The sequence below is a fragment of the Barbus barbus genome (assembly GCF_936440315.1).
Source record: "Barbus barbus genome assembly, chromosome: 20".
NCBI classification, from domain to species: Eukaryota; Metazoa; Chordata; class Actinopteri; order Cypriniformes; family Cyprinidae; genus Barbus; species Barbus barbus.
This window is the reverse complement of record NC_136748.1, coordinates 16,805,358-16,821,858: the sequence shown is the minus strand read 5'-3', so window position 1 is coordinate 16,821,858 and position 16,501 is coordinate 16,805,358. Positions and strand designations below refer to the sequence as shown.

The window sequence follows — 16,501 nt, the reverse complement described above, 5'->3', positions numbered from 1 at the left end:
CAGATAGTCCAAAATGCAGCGGCTAGAGTCCTTACCAGGTCAAGAAAATATTATCATATAACCACAATTTTACCGTCACTGGCTACCTATTAAGTTCTGTATCAGTTACAAAATATTATTACTTGCCTATAAGGCCCTAAATGGTTTAGCTCCTGCGTACCTAACTCATCTTCTACCACGCTACAATCCAACCCTTTCCCTAAGGTCGCAAAACTCTGGACTTTTGGTAGTACCTAGGATAGCAAAGTCCACTGAAGGAGGTAGAGCTTTTTCACATTTGGCTCCCAAACTCTGGAATAGCCTTCCTGATAACGTTCGGGATTCAGACACACTATCTCTGTTTAAATCTAGATTAAAGACATCTCTTTAGCCAAGCATTCACATAATGCATCTTATAATCTTGTACTGCAGTTATATCTGATCAAATGTACATTATTATTATTCTTTAGCTTGGGTTGAACAAATCATTTTTGCTTAGATGGAACAGCAGCTACGCTAATTATGTCTCTATTTGTTTCTCTGTTTCTGTCACGGGATTAACATCCTGTGGTAACTAGAATTACAGAAGCTTCAGTCTGGATCCAACCCTTAAATGATCTGAGATGACCAAACACCTGAGAAGAGATGATGCCAACCCCTCAGAGGATGCCAATGCTTAGACAACAAACAGAATTACCTAATTTTGCCATAAGTTAAATATCTTAAGGTTCTGCAATATATAAATATATTGTGGAAACTTAATTTCCTGCAGAGCTGCTGAACTTAAATAATAGATAAAAAGACATGATAAAAATCATGACTGATATTACTTCTGGTTCATTGGTCACATGGAAATGGAAGGTTATGGTGAGTGCTTGCATTGTGGGATACATTATGTAGGTCAAATGTAATAGATCATCTGGGTGTCCCATGCATACAGAAAATTAGCATATAATAGAGAATATGTATATACTACAGAAATAGTAATCATTTTTTTTCATAAAAGTGGGCGTGACCATTTTTTTACTTGAATGTGTGCGGCTTCCAGATATCATTTGCTGTACCAAACCTGTTACGCTGCTTGATATTGCAAAATTACATTTGTTATATTATGTTAATTTATTATCATAATCATAAACACACTGGTTTGTATGGCAAATAATATTACTCTTTCCTGCACTTTGTCGTTATTCTATTTATTCACCCACTATATATCTGCAAATTAATCGGATGTCCCACACATTCACAGAAAATATATTACTTCCACATTGACAATAAGGTGGATATATGGAAATTATTTGAATATTTTTCACTATACACTAAATACTGTGCAGTATACATTGTATTAATGGAATAAAGACAATAAAGTGTTTTTTTTTTCTTTCAATATTGTGTAAAAGTTTCTTAACTTTTGGGACTCCAACCATTAAAAAAAAAAGTAATCTAGTCACACTGGAAATGAAAGATCAAGTTGAGCACATTGCATTGTGGGAGAGAACATTAAATTGCTCTGCTGTATAATGCACGATCTTTCTGATTGAGTCTCTCTGTGTTTAACCCCCTTTCCACGTTTGCCCCCTCTGTCTCTTTCTCATTTATTTTTCTCTCTCAGGTGATAGTTATCTATTCAAGTGCTGTAATATTTCACCTCCAGACTGTTCAATGCTGCTATTATGTCTAAAATCATGTTTTCATACAGTGATGCCATTTTTCTAGAGAGGTTATGTCTGGACTTTTTAGCCATAACCATTTTTTCTCTGTTTCATTCTAACCTTCTTTCATACATGCTAAACAAGATTCAGGCTTAGGCCTTCATTTATATAGGGTTACCCTACTAAAATAAATAAATAAATACATTTTAAACTGGTTGTTCTTAGGTGCTTTAGCTGGTTGAAAAGCTGGACAAATTCCCAAAACACCTCTAAATCCAGCAAACCAGATGAGCAAACTCCAATAAACCAGTTTAAGTTGTTCAAGCTGTTGTTTTTCTCCACTGAAAGCAGAGATATTGCTCTGTTCTTCTGCAGGCCAGAGTTGTACAGTTATGCATTTGCTAAAATTCTCTAAGAATAATTAACCTCAAATTCAGAAGAATCGGGTTTTGTCCTGTCTGGCGTCAGAGATGTATTTATTTTGAGCAGGATTGTGTGGTCAGGCCGGCATGAAGTAATGAAGTTAGCACTGTGTGGCCTCTTAGCTTTGTGGGGAATCATGCCACCTGCTGTCTGTCCAATCTGGCCCCTCTTCTGCTGAGAGAATGCATAAGTATTGATGACGATATTCCATTATAAGAGAAGATAATCCAGAAGAAATCTAAACATACAGAGAACATCATAACAATGTGACGCTAATGCAAAGCCGAGCTAAAATAAAATAGACTATTAATGCGAATGTGAACTTTTCAGCTCTGCAAAAAAGAAAAAAACTGCATTTAATACCATTCATTTTATGGGCAAATCTCCTCTTCTTTTGAGTGTGGCTTTTTCATGCAGCAAGCTGTTTTTAAGCTCACAGTTCACCAAAATAAATGCTGGTTGAAGTTAAATCATTGGGAAAATTGCTCTCATAACGGGAAACGCTTTGCAAAATGTCATTTCCAGTCTATTTCAGAGGCATGTGCGTCACCGCACTTTCTCTCTCTCTCTCTCTCTCTTTCTCTCTTACCCCTTTCAGACTCCCTCTTTCACCTTTTCTTCAAATGCTTTATATGAGTTTTTTTCTTCTTCATTAGTGTGTGTTGGTTTGTGGTTATATTAGCTTGCATGCACATGCGTTGGCTTCTTGTCCTCTGACCTCTGGTTAGTCGTGCATTGTGTAATGTGCATCTGTCTCCTGTTGGCACACTGCTGCTGCTGGGTTACCAGTGCACACACACACACACACACACACACACTCACAGACAGAAGATGGGCATGAACATTAAGTCACTTGTTCCTTTTGATTTGCCGAATGACTTGCTGGGATCCATGACACGGTTTGGCTCTTTTTGGCATCCCACTGAACAGCATTTCCGCCCAGGGTCACAATGCTCTTCCATAGAGACTGAGCACACAGATCTGTGTCTATAGCTCTGTTCCAAAACCTAGTGAGCGTCCTCACTGCATGCTGTCTACATAGACAGCTGCCTAATGTTCATGCAAGCGCATAAGGGACAGATGATATGTAGTAGGCAGGATCATTGCTCTGTATGTAAAGTTCGAAAATAGCATGTTGCTAAAGTACAGCTTGATACTGTAATAAGCATAAAAATAGACACAAATATTGGTTAAAATGATTAGTACACTAGTTAATGTAATTTGATGTGACTATTTTTATATTTGCATTATATTACTTTCTGAACATTATTTGTTACCTGTTTGTTCATATTTTATCTTGCAGTATTATATTTTTAGTAATTAAATATATAAATATAGCCATATTGGTTCAAATTTGCAATCAATATTAATTGCATTGGATTTATTATTTTAAGATTTTCAGTTTTTCCAGTTTATATATACATACAAGTACAAAGAAATTATATTGTTTTTAATGTATTGTTATTTTGTGTGCAACTTTGTGTCTGTGTGTGTATAAGCAGAGTATATGATACATATACTGCACATGGTAATGTATATGTGAATACTTTTATATTTAATTCCATCATTTTGTATCCTTTAGGACTGGCTTCACTGCGAAGGATGATGGCTTCAGTTTAGTTTCTGAATCATTTCCTCTGCATTCTGACAATTAAATTTAATGCTTATGAGCATCACATGGTTTCTCATTCCCCTCACGCTGCTCTGAGATCCACCAGCCAGTCAACCTCAACAGAGGGTTCCTACGCATTTATAGAGGCAAACAAACTCTCCTGAGGAGAAAACTAGAGATGGTGGCATTTATTTCCTTGAGACAAACTGCAAATAAAACCCACTCATTCATTTCAAAATGGGTGTAAGACCAGTTAAAACCAGCCATGTGTTGATTTGAGTTTCTACAGCCTTCGAGCCTGGCTGGGCTTCATATTTTAGACTGGTTTCACTTGTCACGACTTAGAGAGGCATTTTGAAATGCATCGGCCTCCATTATGAATGATGAAGTTGAATCTGAATAATGAATTGCGGTGCCTTTGCCATCTGCAATGAGAGAGAGAGAGCGAGAGAGAGAGAGAGAGAGAGAGAAAGAGCAGCAAAAGGAAATCTGAAGTCTGTGGTTGGTGAAGTTGATGAAAGAGGAAACAACTGTGTGTGAAAAGCACAAAAGAGCTCAATTTGAAGAGCAGATGGGGATACATTTCCCTCATCACACTGTTTTTCATAAGCACAATGGAAATGATATAAACGAGAACCAAACGAAATCAAGTGAAACTGAGCTGCATAAAGTGAAAGACACCTTTCTGAACCTTTAGAATTTCCTCTGAGTTCCTCAGTGGGAGTAATAACTCTCAGGTGGTGACAGTATTGTGATGTATTGCTTGAGTGTGTGGATTGTAAGCTTTTATACCTGTTCTGCATACTATTACATTACAGGTGTGACCAAAAAAAAAAGAATGTGAGTTTCTCTTTTACATTGTTTTACAGTAGGAGCACGGTATAAGGTAGCTTGTTCTAGGTCTAACTTAATGCACAGCACTAGATTTCTTAAATCAATCGAAACGGATTACCTTCTTTAAGCTACACTTTATAACTTTTGGCCCTTTAGCGGTTACAGCATAAAATGTTTCTTGCGAAAAGAACATTGTTTTGCTTGTTCTTTGGCTCTACATCTATGTGTGGATGAATATGCTTTGAGGCATTGGTGTTCCCCAGTAAAAGAGTAATATATTTAAAATACATTTATTTCATGCTAAGATTAGTTCAAAACTATTAACATATTAATTGACATATCGCTCAAGACTAACTGATAATACTAATGATGAAATTATAATAAAACTTTATTTGTTTTACTACTTGTGCACAATGCATATTCTTTAATATTAAGCCTAAATTTTAATCTGACTATTGATAAGGATTGATGATCTTTGAATAATATCAGAAATATATAGTATACTTGCAATAGTTCCACTTTAGCATATCTTTCAGTGTATCTTTATTTGGACTAAAGTACTAATTCTGCACAATTAAAGTGCATTAAGCACAAAATTAGTTGTTCCAATTCCTCCATGGTCAATTTTTCTTGTTTGTTGTGATGACAAACTTTATGGTTTATGCTATCATGCTACTCACAGCCGAGCTATTTTTCTTTTTGTATGTTTATGATGTGACACACAAATGGCATACTGTATGTATGCAACGTACCATGAAATTTGTCCCAGGAGCTCTATAACAATCAGCATTATATGTCGCTCAAAGTATATTTGGTTGAAGATATGGGGGATTATAATGTTTGTTTGTTTTTTACACTCAATCATTAATATTTTTTTAATGAAAAAAGTTGCATTGTTTAGCTTTAAATGAGGAATTTGATTAATCTCATTGAACTCAAAGAGATGATGCTGGACTGTGTTTCCCAGCATGCACCACAGCATGAATAAATCATGCAAATTACAACCTCACTGTTTACTCTATTATGTGCGCTGTTGTTGCAGTATTTGTTGTTCCTCTGAGTCATGTGTCATGTGGTGTACATCTCTTCCATCATTGTGATTTGTGTGGAATAGTAAAGATATTATATGCATGTCTCAGAAACTTAAGGTAAAACCTTACCTTACTAGTTGTTATATATATATATATATATATATATATATATATATATATATATATATATATATATATATATGTATTATGTATTATTTATTGGTTACTGTATCTATCGATCGATCAATATCCAGCTCTTCTCATCGACTGATGGTTTCACTATTCCTTATTCACTCTCTGTTCGAGCTTGTACTATTGTAAACAATGTTTGAAACTTTGTATTACTACTAGCACCTCTTGTATTTGTTTCCTCTCTATGATGAATCGCTCGTGTTCCTGATTTGACAAGTCACTTTGGATATAAACGTATATATAGATGCCTTTATCCATGAATATAATTGTATTTAAGATAAATGTTTTAAACCCATAACTATTATTTAGATATTTGTATAGCATGTGCTCATTCAAGTGTTTCTAATTCAATAAAACAGTCTCAATCTGTGTTGACTCGTCAATTATGCAGCTGAATATTGATTGAGCCACAGTCAAACCACTGCAGATTCCCATACATATCCATATTTGGTCACACAGTTGAGTCTCTAATCAGAAAGAAAAAAAAAAACAGTAATTCTGCACCGATTTTAATAATTTGAATTATCGACCATGTGTTTGTACTTTGACACTACAGGTTTGCATTCAATATCCACAGCTAGTTGTAGTTTTTAATTTGGTTTTACAAAACATCAGCCAGAGGTGTAATTTCATCCACATGCAAGTTCCACCCTTGGTATTCTGGATGTCTCCCTCTCCTTGTGTATCTGTTATTGGCTTTGTACTCTTTATTTTAGCCGAGGAAATCAGATCCATGTGGTTGGCTCAGTGAGGCATTTTAAGACTGAATTATGGCACTGCAGAGCCGCAAGTCTTTTAAAATCCTGGTACTATTGTTTCTACTGTCTAACTGAGGAATCTCACATCCATTTAACAGACACTCAGACCTTTTAACTGGGTCTGCAGTTAACTTGGGATTCATTGTTCACACATACACTTGATCAGTGTTGAGGAAGAAGCTTTGTTACTGTATCTTCCAAAACTTCTTATTTTAAAGTAGTTCAACTACAACCTGAATTCCAGAAATGTTGGGAAGTTTTTATTTTTTATTTTAATAACATGAAAACTAAAAAGAATTTCAAATCACATGAGCTACTGTTTTATTCACAATAGAACATAGATAACATAACAAATGTTTAAACTGAGAAATTTTACAATTTTATGCACAAATAAAATTTGAAGATGTTTGGGCATCGAGGTTATGAGTTTGTGGAGTTTTGGTGTTGGAATTTGGTCCCATTCTTGCCTGATATAGGTTTCCAGCTGCTGAAGAGTTCGTGGTCGTCTTTGATGTATTTTTCATTTAATGATGCTCCAAATGTGCTCTATAGCTGGAAGATCTGGACTTCAGGCAGGCCAATTCAGCACCCGGACTTTTCTACTACAAAGCTACCTGTTGTAATAGCTGCCGTATGTGGTTTTGCATTGTCCTGCTGAAATACACAAGAACTTCCCTGAAATAGACGTCATCTGGAGGAGAGCATATGTTGTTCTAAAACCTTTATATACCTTTCAGCATTCAACTTTCAGCATCCTGGCCAAATGTTCCCATTGGCCTCTGGCCATCATGGCCTCCTAATCATCCCCATACACTGATTGGCTTCATCACTCTGTCTCCTCTCCACCAATAAGCTGCTGTGTGGTGGGCGTTCTGGCGCAATATGGCTGCCGTCGCATCATCCAGGTGGATGCTGCACATTGGTGGTGGATGAGGAGATTCCCCCCTTTCATGCAAAGCGCTTTGAGTACCCAGAAAAGTGCTACATATATGTAATGAATTATTATTATTATTCATAGTGCCTTCCAAAACATGCAAGCTGCCCATACCGTATGCACTTATGCACCCCCATACCATCAGAGATGCTGGCTTTTGAACTGAACACTGATGACATGCTGGAAGGTCTCCCTCCTCTTTAACCCGGAGGACACGACGTCCATGATTTCCAACAAGAATGTCAAATTTGGATTTTCTGACCATAGAACACTTTTCCACTTTGAAACAGTCCATTTTAAATGAGCCTTGGCCCACAGGACACGACGGCGCTTCTGGACCATGTTCAGATATGGCTTTCTTTTGCATGATAGAGCTTTAGTTGGCATCTGCAGATGGCACGGTGGATTGTGTTTACCGACAGTGGTTTTTGGAAGTATTCCTGGGCCCATTTAGTAATGTCAATGACAGAATCATGCCGATGAGTGATGCAGTGTCGTCTGAGGGCATAAGGGACAAGGCTGAAGAACTTTGTTGGATGCCTGTGGTCTTCGGTCTTGTCCCTTATGCACAGAGATTTCTCCAGTTTCTCCGAATCTTTTGTTGATGTTATGCACTGTAGATGTTGAGATTTGCAAAGTCTTTGCAATTTGACATTGAGGAACGTTGTTTTTAAAGTATTCCACAGTCTTTTTACGCACTCTTTCACAGATTGGAGAGCCTCTGCCCATCTTTACTTCTGAGAGACTCTGCCTCTCTAAGACATCCCTTTTATAGCTAATCATGTTACAGACCTGATATCAATTAACTTAATTAGTAGCTAGATGTTCTCCCAGCTGAATCTTTTCTTGCTTTTTCAGCCCTTTGTTGCCCCCATGCCAACTTTACCTGTAGCAGGCATCAAATTTGAAATGTGGAGAAAAGTGTAAAATTTCTCAGTTTAAACATTTGTTATGTTCACTATGTTCTATTGTGAATAAAATATTGGCTCATGTGATTTGTAAGTCTTTTAGTTTTCATTTTATTTAAATTTAAAAATTCGGGTTGTATAGTTAAGCTACCCCTCTTTCTTTTTTTTAGTAGGTAGATAGTAAGTTTTTAAGTTTTTAGCTTTTAAGTAGATAGTACACTTAAAAACTAGTAATAAAATGAAGCTACAGTATATAAAAGTATATAAACCATAGACTGTAAAAAAAAAGATGGACGACGCGTCTCTGACCCAATCAACCATAACGAGACGCCCCGTTTTTATAGCATCAAATTACTAGCTAAAATCAAACTTACTACAAAAACGAACAATTGAACATATACCAGCGTGATAACAACTACCTTAAATGACCAAAATCATATTTTGGAAAATTGTATTGGAAGTGTAATTAATTTTTTTGTTACGACACAAGTCCCATTCGTTTACATGGAGAGGGCGGGGTTTATGACCTGTACTGCAGCCAGCCACCAGGGGGCGATCAAAGAGCCCGCAGCTTCACATTCCAGTACGTGTGAGACACACCCAATATAAACAAACATAATTCAGAGCTGTTTTTCTCAGGCAAAAAAACAAACAAACAAAAACAATGCGGTATTATGAATAAATGCATTTTGATTTCATCTCTGATAGTTTATAATATAAAGTTTCTACAGCAAAACTTTACAGAATTTTACTGTTTAAACATTTTACAAGATGTAGCTGTAATTCGCAAAGCATTATGGGTCAAATAAGGTTTTACAGTTGTTAACAGTATATTTCCATGTCAATTGTAATTAATTTACAAGACGCAGTTGTTGTCACTGTAGCTCCTGCTTTTTACACTAACTTACTGTAGTGTGGCATTATGGGATTGCGCGTGCATCGTTCAAATCTGAAATCCAGCCGACTGGAGCAGTGCCAGAACGATTGAAGATTAGAGACTTTATTCATAATTCCTGTTAAATTCACTTAATTTTACTTAAGAAATATATCCTTTTATATTTATTTAAGTTAATGTATAAGTGATATCATGCCACAATAGCCTGCTATCACGGCATTTAGACAAGCGGCTTTGGTAACTGTTATGTGCAGTAAGCTGGAAATTGCTATTATAGCATAGTTAGGCTAAATGCTGCATTTTTCCAATTTTGTCAGTTTAATTTTCTTATTGAGAGCATTTAAAGTAGTGCTCAGTAGTGAGTAAACTCAGCGGTGTTTTTACTGAATGATTCAGCATTTGATTCAGACTCAATTGACTCACTTAAGTTATTTGCTGTCACCTAATGGTGGTTAAGTTTCACGTTTAAAAAGTATCATTGCATTTTTACAACATTTCTTATTTATAATTTCAAAAATTTAGGTAAAATATTAATGTCATAATACAGTATTAATTTTGTATTAAGAATCATTTAATTTTATTGGTGGTACAGTTCTACAATGTATTATAATTGAATTTATTAATCAAATGTAAGAGTTTGTTTATTTTAAAATATGTGCCTTTTTGGGTATTCATTTTGGTCTCATTCATGTAAATGCATTTAAAAAAATAATACATGGAGGCAAAACAAGTGGAAAGGTCTCTGAGAAGAGGGACAACCCTCGTGTGCATCTCAGAAAATTGATGGGCTTTCAGTATGTATTTACTGTCTTTTGCAGGAATATTCTAAATGTAATAGAACATAAGCTCAAGCAACATAATTTGTGGTATAATGTTGAATCCAGCATTTTTTAAAATATTTTTATTAACCAAATTATACAAATTCTGTTGCTTTGACCTTTAATTTTTTTTCTAGAAAGTTAATGTTCTACTCAGAATATGGCTTATTTTTTGTGATTATAACAGGTATTTGTAGTTATTTTGTGACGCTATGTTTTTTTATAAGACAATTAACTGTTGAAATACTGACATTTTTATCTTTACCAGTAAAAGCCTTGCAATGTCTTTCTACCAGTTTTAATACATTTATTTGCAACAATGTATTAAGAGTTCTCATGATAATGCATTTAAATCAGTATTTTACTGTTAAAATTATTTGCAACATTTTAATTAAATTATTACAACATCTTGGCTTTAGGGGTATTTACAGAATTTTATTGGCAACTTTTGTTGCCAGATAAATACTGTACTTTAGTGAGATTACAAAATATTGCTGTAAACTACAAGTTTAATTCAATGTTCCTGTAAAAATACTACAAATTACTGTTTCACATACAGCAATTAACTTGCTTTGCAGTATTATACTGTAATCCATTGGCTTTGGTTACAAAATAAAGGCTATTTGGCTGGTATTTTTTTATTATAAACTGCAAAATAATGCATGGATTATAGTTTATATATTTATTTAAAAGCATAATGTATTGTTTTATAATATTCTAATCATTAAAGTGAATCAATATTATTTGTTTGTAGAGAATTAAGTTTAAATTTAAAGCAAAAACCCATGTCTTATTGTGGTGAATGCCAGTTTGCAGGAAAGTTACAACTCGGGGGGGTTAATTGAGTGATATCGTTGTGTATACAAAGGGTATCCCCCTGAATTGAGGTATGCCACGTTATCGTGTCGCTGTCGCTTCCGGAATCCCACCGCTCTGAGTCTGAGCTATGTGTGCTTGGTGTTTAGTTCATGGCCTGTATGTGTATCGTGGATTTAACAAGGTTTTGTGCAGCCGGTGTTGGTCTGTGGAGTTTATATGACTGCCTAAGGGGGTTGGTTTCCCCAGCGACCTTGTTATATAGCCTGTTTGGAAAGAAAACAACTGCAGATATATGTTGAGTGACCTGAGTGACGACTGCTCCTCTACTTGGTGGGTAAAGTAATTGTATAGTGTGAGTACTTAATATGAATGAGTTTGTGGCGCTTTTGTATGACGTGCTCTTTTTCCGTTCAGTGATCAGTATAAGGGATTGGTTTGCTGGATATTTGATGAAGTCCAATTGAGGGTATGTAAAATGATTTATATCCCTACAGACATTCAAAAAGGTATACATTTTTAATTTGTCTTTTGGTGTATTTTAACCTCGCAAGGGCTCTGTGACATGGCCTAGCCCCGACAATGTTTTGCTTTGGGTTTTTTTTGTAATAACAATTGCTATTTATTAGTGGTAGTTTCTGTTAATTTAGAGATTTATTTTGTATTCTTCTTGTCTTGATTTTGTGTTAATTTGTTATTGATTTGGGGAAAGTCTAATTCAGTGTTTGGTAGTAATATCGACTCTGGCTGTAATAATTTTTTTTCTCTTCTCCTTTAGGAGTGGGGTGAGCCAGAGTGGGCGGGCTAGTTGGTGCGGGCGTAGAAGCTCTCCCTGTCAGAGAATCACAGTCACCTGCACCTTCGTTAATCAGAGAATCACAGTCACCTGCACCTTCGTTAACCAGATCTCAATCACCTGCATGCTGATTCCCCGCAACTGTCACCTGCTAATGAACAGCACTATATCCACTCACCGCCAGCACTCCTTCCTCGTCCGGTCTACCGTTCACTACCCGAACCTAGCCTGACTACTAACCTTGTGTTACTTACCTGCAGACCTCCTGATCACCCCCGTTCCAAGTCTCCACCGCTCATAGTCTCCACCGCTCCTAGTCTCCACCGCTCCTGGAACTTCCTTGTCCTGGTCCTCCCCGCGGCAGTGCGCACCGCCGACTTCCCTTCCTGGATCCTGTCCCCGCTCCTCCACTCAGCATTCACCCTTGCGCCAATTCCAATAAACCTAGTATTGACTTTACTCCTCCGTGTCTCCTAGCCTGTTCGGGACACTCCCTTTTTGTCCAAAGTGTGGGGTGTAGGTTTTTGCTTGCAGTGTAATTCCACTAGAGTGTGTGGGTGTTTGTGAGATTTAATTCACCAAGGCCTGGTTCATTGTGGGCTATTGTAATGCCCAGTGCTTCGCCTGCCCACACTTTGGGATACCCTAGCTCAGTTAGTAGACCCTTCTGATTTAATTTAATTTATTGATTGTGATTGTCTTTCTTTACTGTTGTGATTCTGGGCCACTTGTCGTCATTTTGTGTCCTTCGCCCTGGTTTCAATTTTATTTATGATTTAATAAAATTTAATTGATCTGCATCCACGGCGCCTCGTATTTGGTCATTTGTGGGAGTGAACAAGCTTGCATGCTTTTCTTTGCTTAGTATTTCCTCAGGCGTTTCGCCAGGGGTGGCGTAGTCGCTATTAGTGATAACTCCGTAATCTGAGTTCCTACACCTTTATGCCACATTATATTTACACTTTTTGTTTGATTTTGCTAAGCAAAGCAAGGTTGATTCAACCTCCCACCTTTTTTTTATTTTTTTTTTTTATAAAAATGTGCTTTTTACCTGACGGTGTAATATAATTTTAACTATCTTTAACAGCAAGATGTTTTTAACATTTCAAAACACATTCTTATGTTAGCAGACAGATTACATTTCACATGATGTGACCAACAATTCCTCAACAAATCTAAAATCACAATCAAATATTAATCTGACGGAGGTGACAGACCTGACCGAGTTGAGACATCTGGCAGTGGTGACGAAAACCTGAATTTGTAGTCTTTAACTAAATAAATTCAATGAATTACTGTATTAAAACAAACACAACAAACAGTATGTTATGGTTTATAAATCTTTTCAAGATTCACATTTAAGTTTGATAAATCATTGGAAATCTTAACAAATGATCCAAAAATGATCAGAACACATATGATCAGAATACAAACGAACTGTATGTATTGATGTTTTGTGTTCCCTTATGTTCCCTCAACCCTAACTAGCTAGAAGTGATGAATATCAATACACAAAAGCAATATATGCTGTATATTTAGTAATTATACATTATTAAAGGGGTCATCGGATGGCCATTTTCCACAAGTTGATATGATACTTTAGGGTCTTAATGAAAAGTCTATAACATACTTTGGTTAAAATTTCTAGTGTTGTAATATATGCAGACGGGACACTGAGGCAAGTAAAATCATATAACAGTTTAGTGAACAGGTTGGATCAGGAGTGCAGTGCAGGAGTGATAGCAGGTGAGTTTCTTGGTATATGGAAGAATCAAAGGATGATAAAGATGATCACTGATATTATTTCCTCAATTCACAGATACAGGGATAGACGCAGACAAGGAGATCTTCTGGAGCACACTGACCACAGAGAGAACACAAGGAGCAGAAACAGGAGGTAAGGATAACAGGTAAGTAGAATTCTTGAGTATACTCAGCTAGAGTCTTGCCAGAGTAGGGTCCACGTAGTCGGTACGAGATCGGACGCTGGAGTGAATGTGGAGTGTGCTTAAATAGGTGGTTTGATGACTGTGGTGATGAGGTGCAGGTGCTCGTGATTAGTATTCAGGTGATGCAGATCGTTGTGATTGCCTGATGGGGGAGCCTGGCCGATCTGTGACAAGTGTAAAGCAACACCTTTTTTACCTTGTCAAAATCAGCTGTTTTCAGCAAGTCCATGTTGCTTTAAATGCTAATAAGCTTTGCTCGCTCCGCTCTGCCCCGCCCCTCTCTTCCGTTGGGTGACGAGCAGACTGTAAACTTCAGATGCGAAACTTGTTAACTAGCACATTATTAGGAAAGGCGATTTGCAAAGATTAATAAAAACCCTTATACTCACCTCTTCTGTAAATGAAGCTGCATCACGAATGATTCGCACGAACATAAACGAATTTAGGCAGATCAAAAACAAAAGTAATGTTAATCCTCTGCGTCTTCAGCGGCTCAGATGTCGGGAGTAAATAACGACTGCTATGTTCATTATTACATCCAACAACAAAACACCTCAATCACTTAATTGGAGACATCTTGTCTTCCCCTGCACTGGAGTCAACACAATGGCAGACAGCTCACAGCTCACTCAGGGCGGGTCTAAGGTAAGACGGCCTTGTCAATCAACTATCATGGGAGCGGCCTGCGCAGGACTACGTCATTATGACAGGACTCTAAGAACAGCCTGATTTGAGAAAGGGGATTTTAAAATAGGGATTTAAAAAAAACACTGGGTGGATTTTTATCATTATAGGGTGGATGTGTACACACACTTCCAACACACATTTATTTTCAGACAACATGTAAAGTAAATTTTGCATCCAATGACCCCTTTAAAAAAATGAACACTGTTTTATATTTAATGTAATTAAAAATGACTTGAAACCAACAAAAATATGATGAATTCACGTTGAATGTCAACTCCATCATTGGCCCGTCACTACCATCAGACAGAAAATATTACGGTGTTGACGAATTTAGAATTTCTTTCACAAAACAAATGGAGTTCATGTAGTAGCCATTTTTGTTTCAAATAATTTCCTCAGAAATTGGAAGATTGTGTTGACATATTTCCTGTGTCACAACCATGATATTAATATTAGGATCTAAAATATTCTAAAACTGTAAAACTTACCAGAAATATTAAGTGTTGTTTTTGATAAAATCTTTTTCATAATAATATAATAAAAAAACATTTTGATCCATTTTATTACTATGAACGATTGAACCCTTCTCTGAGAACACACTGTTTTTGATGTAGTGAGAAGACAGTAAGTGTCATAGATTTGATATAATAATGATAAAATTAAATTGAAGGGGATAATTGTATTAAATGCATTCTATTATTAATCCCTTATAACATTTACATATTTTCATTTTCAAACCTAATAGCAGTTACATTTACATATATATTTAGTCATTTAGCAGACGCTTTTGTCCAAAGCAACTTACAAATGAGGACAATGGAAGCAATCAAAATATAAGTATTAAGGGGCAAGGTTTTTTTTTTTTTAAGAATAGATAGAATTAGAATAGAGAGTGCTGGATTTATAGGGTCAAATAAAGATGGAAGAGATGTGTTTTTAGCTGATTCTTGAAGATGGCTGAGGACTCAGCTGCTCGGATTGAGTTGGGCAGGTCATTCCACCAGGAGGGAACATTTCATTTAAAAGTCTGTGAAAGTGATTTTGTGCCTCTTTGGGATGGCACAATAAAGCGACGTTCACTTGCAGAACGCAAGCTTCTAGAGGGCACATAAGTCTGAAGTTACAATTGCCAGTTACAATTGCTGGACAAGTTTATGTATCAAGAATCAGTCATACCATACTTTTGAACATAATACAAAATTGCTTTTATATACATGCATGCTCATGTAAATGCATGCTCTTGATAAATCAAATATAAACTTTTGCACAAACTCATATTTATAAATAGACATTATAATAATATTTCCATATTTCCCCTCTTGTATGCTATATTGAAGGCCCCATTCATTTCCTAAAGCACTAAAACAGTTTCATGTATTCACACACGCCAACACACACACACACACACACACACACACACACACACACCTCACTTGCTTTTCTCTGTGTTCCCCCTGACAACAGATTCAGCACCCCAGACCAGATGCTTCACAATTACCCACAATTCCCCTGGAATTGTTCCTGCCTCATTGAGTCTTCAGCCAAAGTCAGGCAGCTGCAACTCGTCAAAACACACATATACACACACACTACAGCACTACAGGGCACAGCCTGATGTGACCGCCCCGCCCCACCCCATCTGTTATGGTCAGGATGACGTCACCTGTCTCTCATCAGGTTAGATGCACCTAAAAGCTTTATTTCATAATCTTCATTCAAAACTGTATTTTATGGACTTTTTTATGGGTTTAAAGGCTTAAGTATTAGCCAACACTTGATCCATGATCCATCCATATATCTAAAGGTGACAGGATAAACCTAGTTTCACACTTCAGTCATATTCAGTTGAAAAGAGAATGAACGGATGAAAAAAAAGACAGTATTGTTTTCTGTCAGTGTTATTTTAGGGATATAGATGTGGATGTCAGAGATCTGCCCTTCCGCCAGTATGACTCGTTTATTTACTGCTACAAAAGTGCCTTCATTCTGGTCCAGCTAAAAAGGGCAAGTGGCCAACAAAACGCACAAAACCTGACAGTCGGTGTGACGAGAGAGAGAGAGTAGAATAAAGTAAATGCGATAGAGGCAGGAAAAGGACCGAAGTAACTTAATTACATACTCAATAATGAAGGAGAGAGGGATGAGTGTGGAGGAAAGGAAAGGAGTGGACAAAATGTTCTTCTCAGGAAGGCCCTGGACTTTAGCAAAACATTTTCG

General features: G+C 36.6%; 1 protein-coding gene across 4 annotated transcripts in view; it reads left to right on the top strand.

Annotated features, from left to right (window-relative positions):
- Positions 1 to 12,446, top strand: part of LOC306886372 (protein quaking-A) — a 122,299-nt gene extending 109,853 nt beyond the window's left edge. For all 4 annotated transcript variants that reach the window (XM_079443420.1, XM_079443416.1, XM_079443418.1 and 1 more), the window contains exon 8: positions 11,631 to 12,446. In XM_079443420.1, coding sequence (XP_079299546.1) covers positions 11,631 to 11,641 — 11 coding nt within the window. In that variant the 3' untranslated portion in view covers positions 11,642 to 12,446. The remainder of the gene's footprint in view (positions 1 to 11,630) is intronic.
- The last annotated feature ends 4,055 nt before the right edge of the window (positions 12,447 to 16,501 follow it).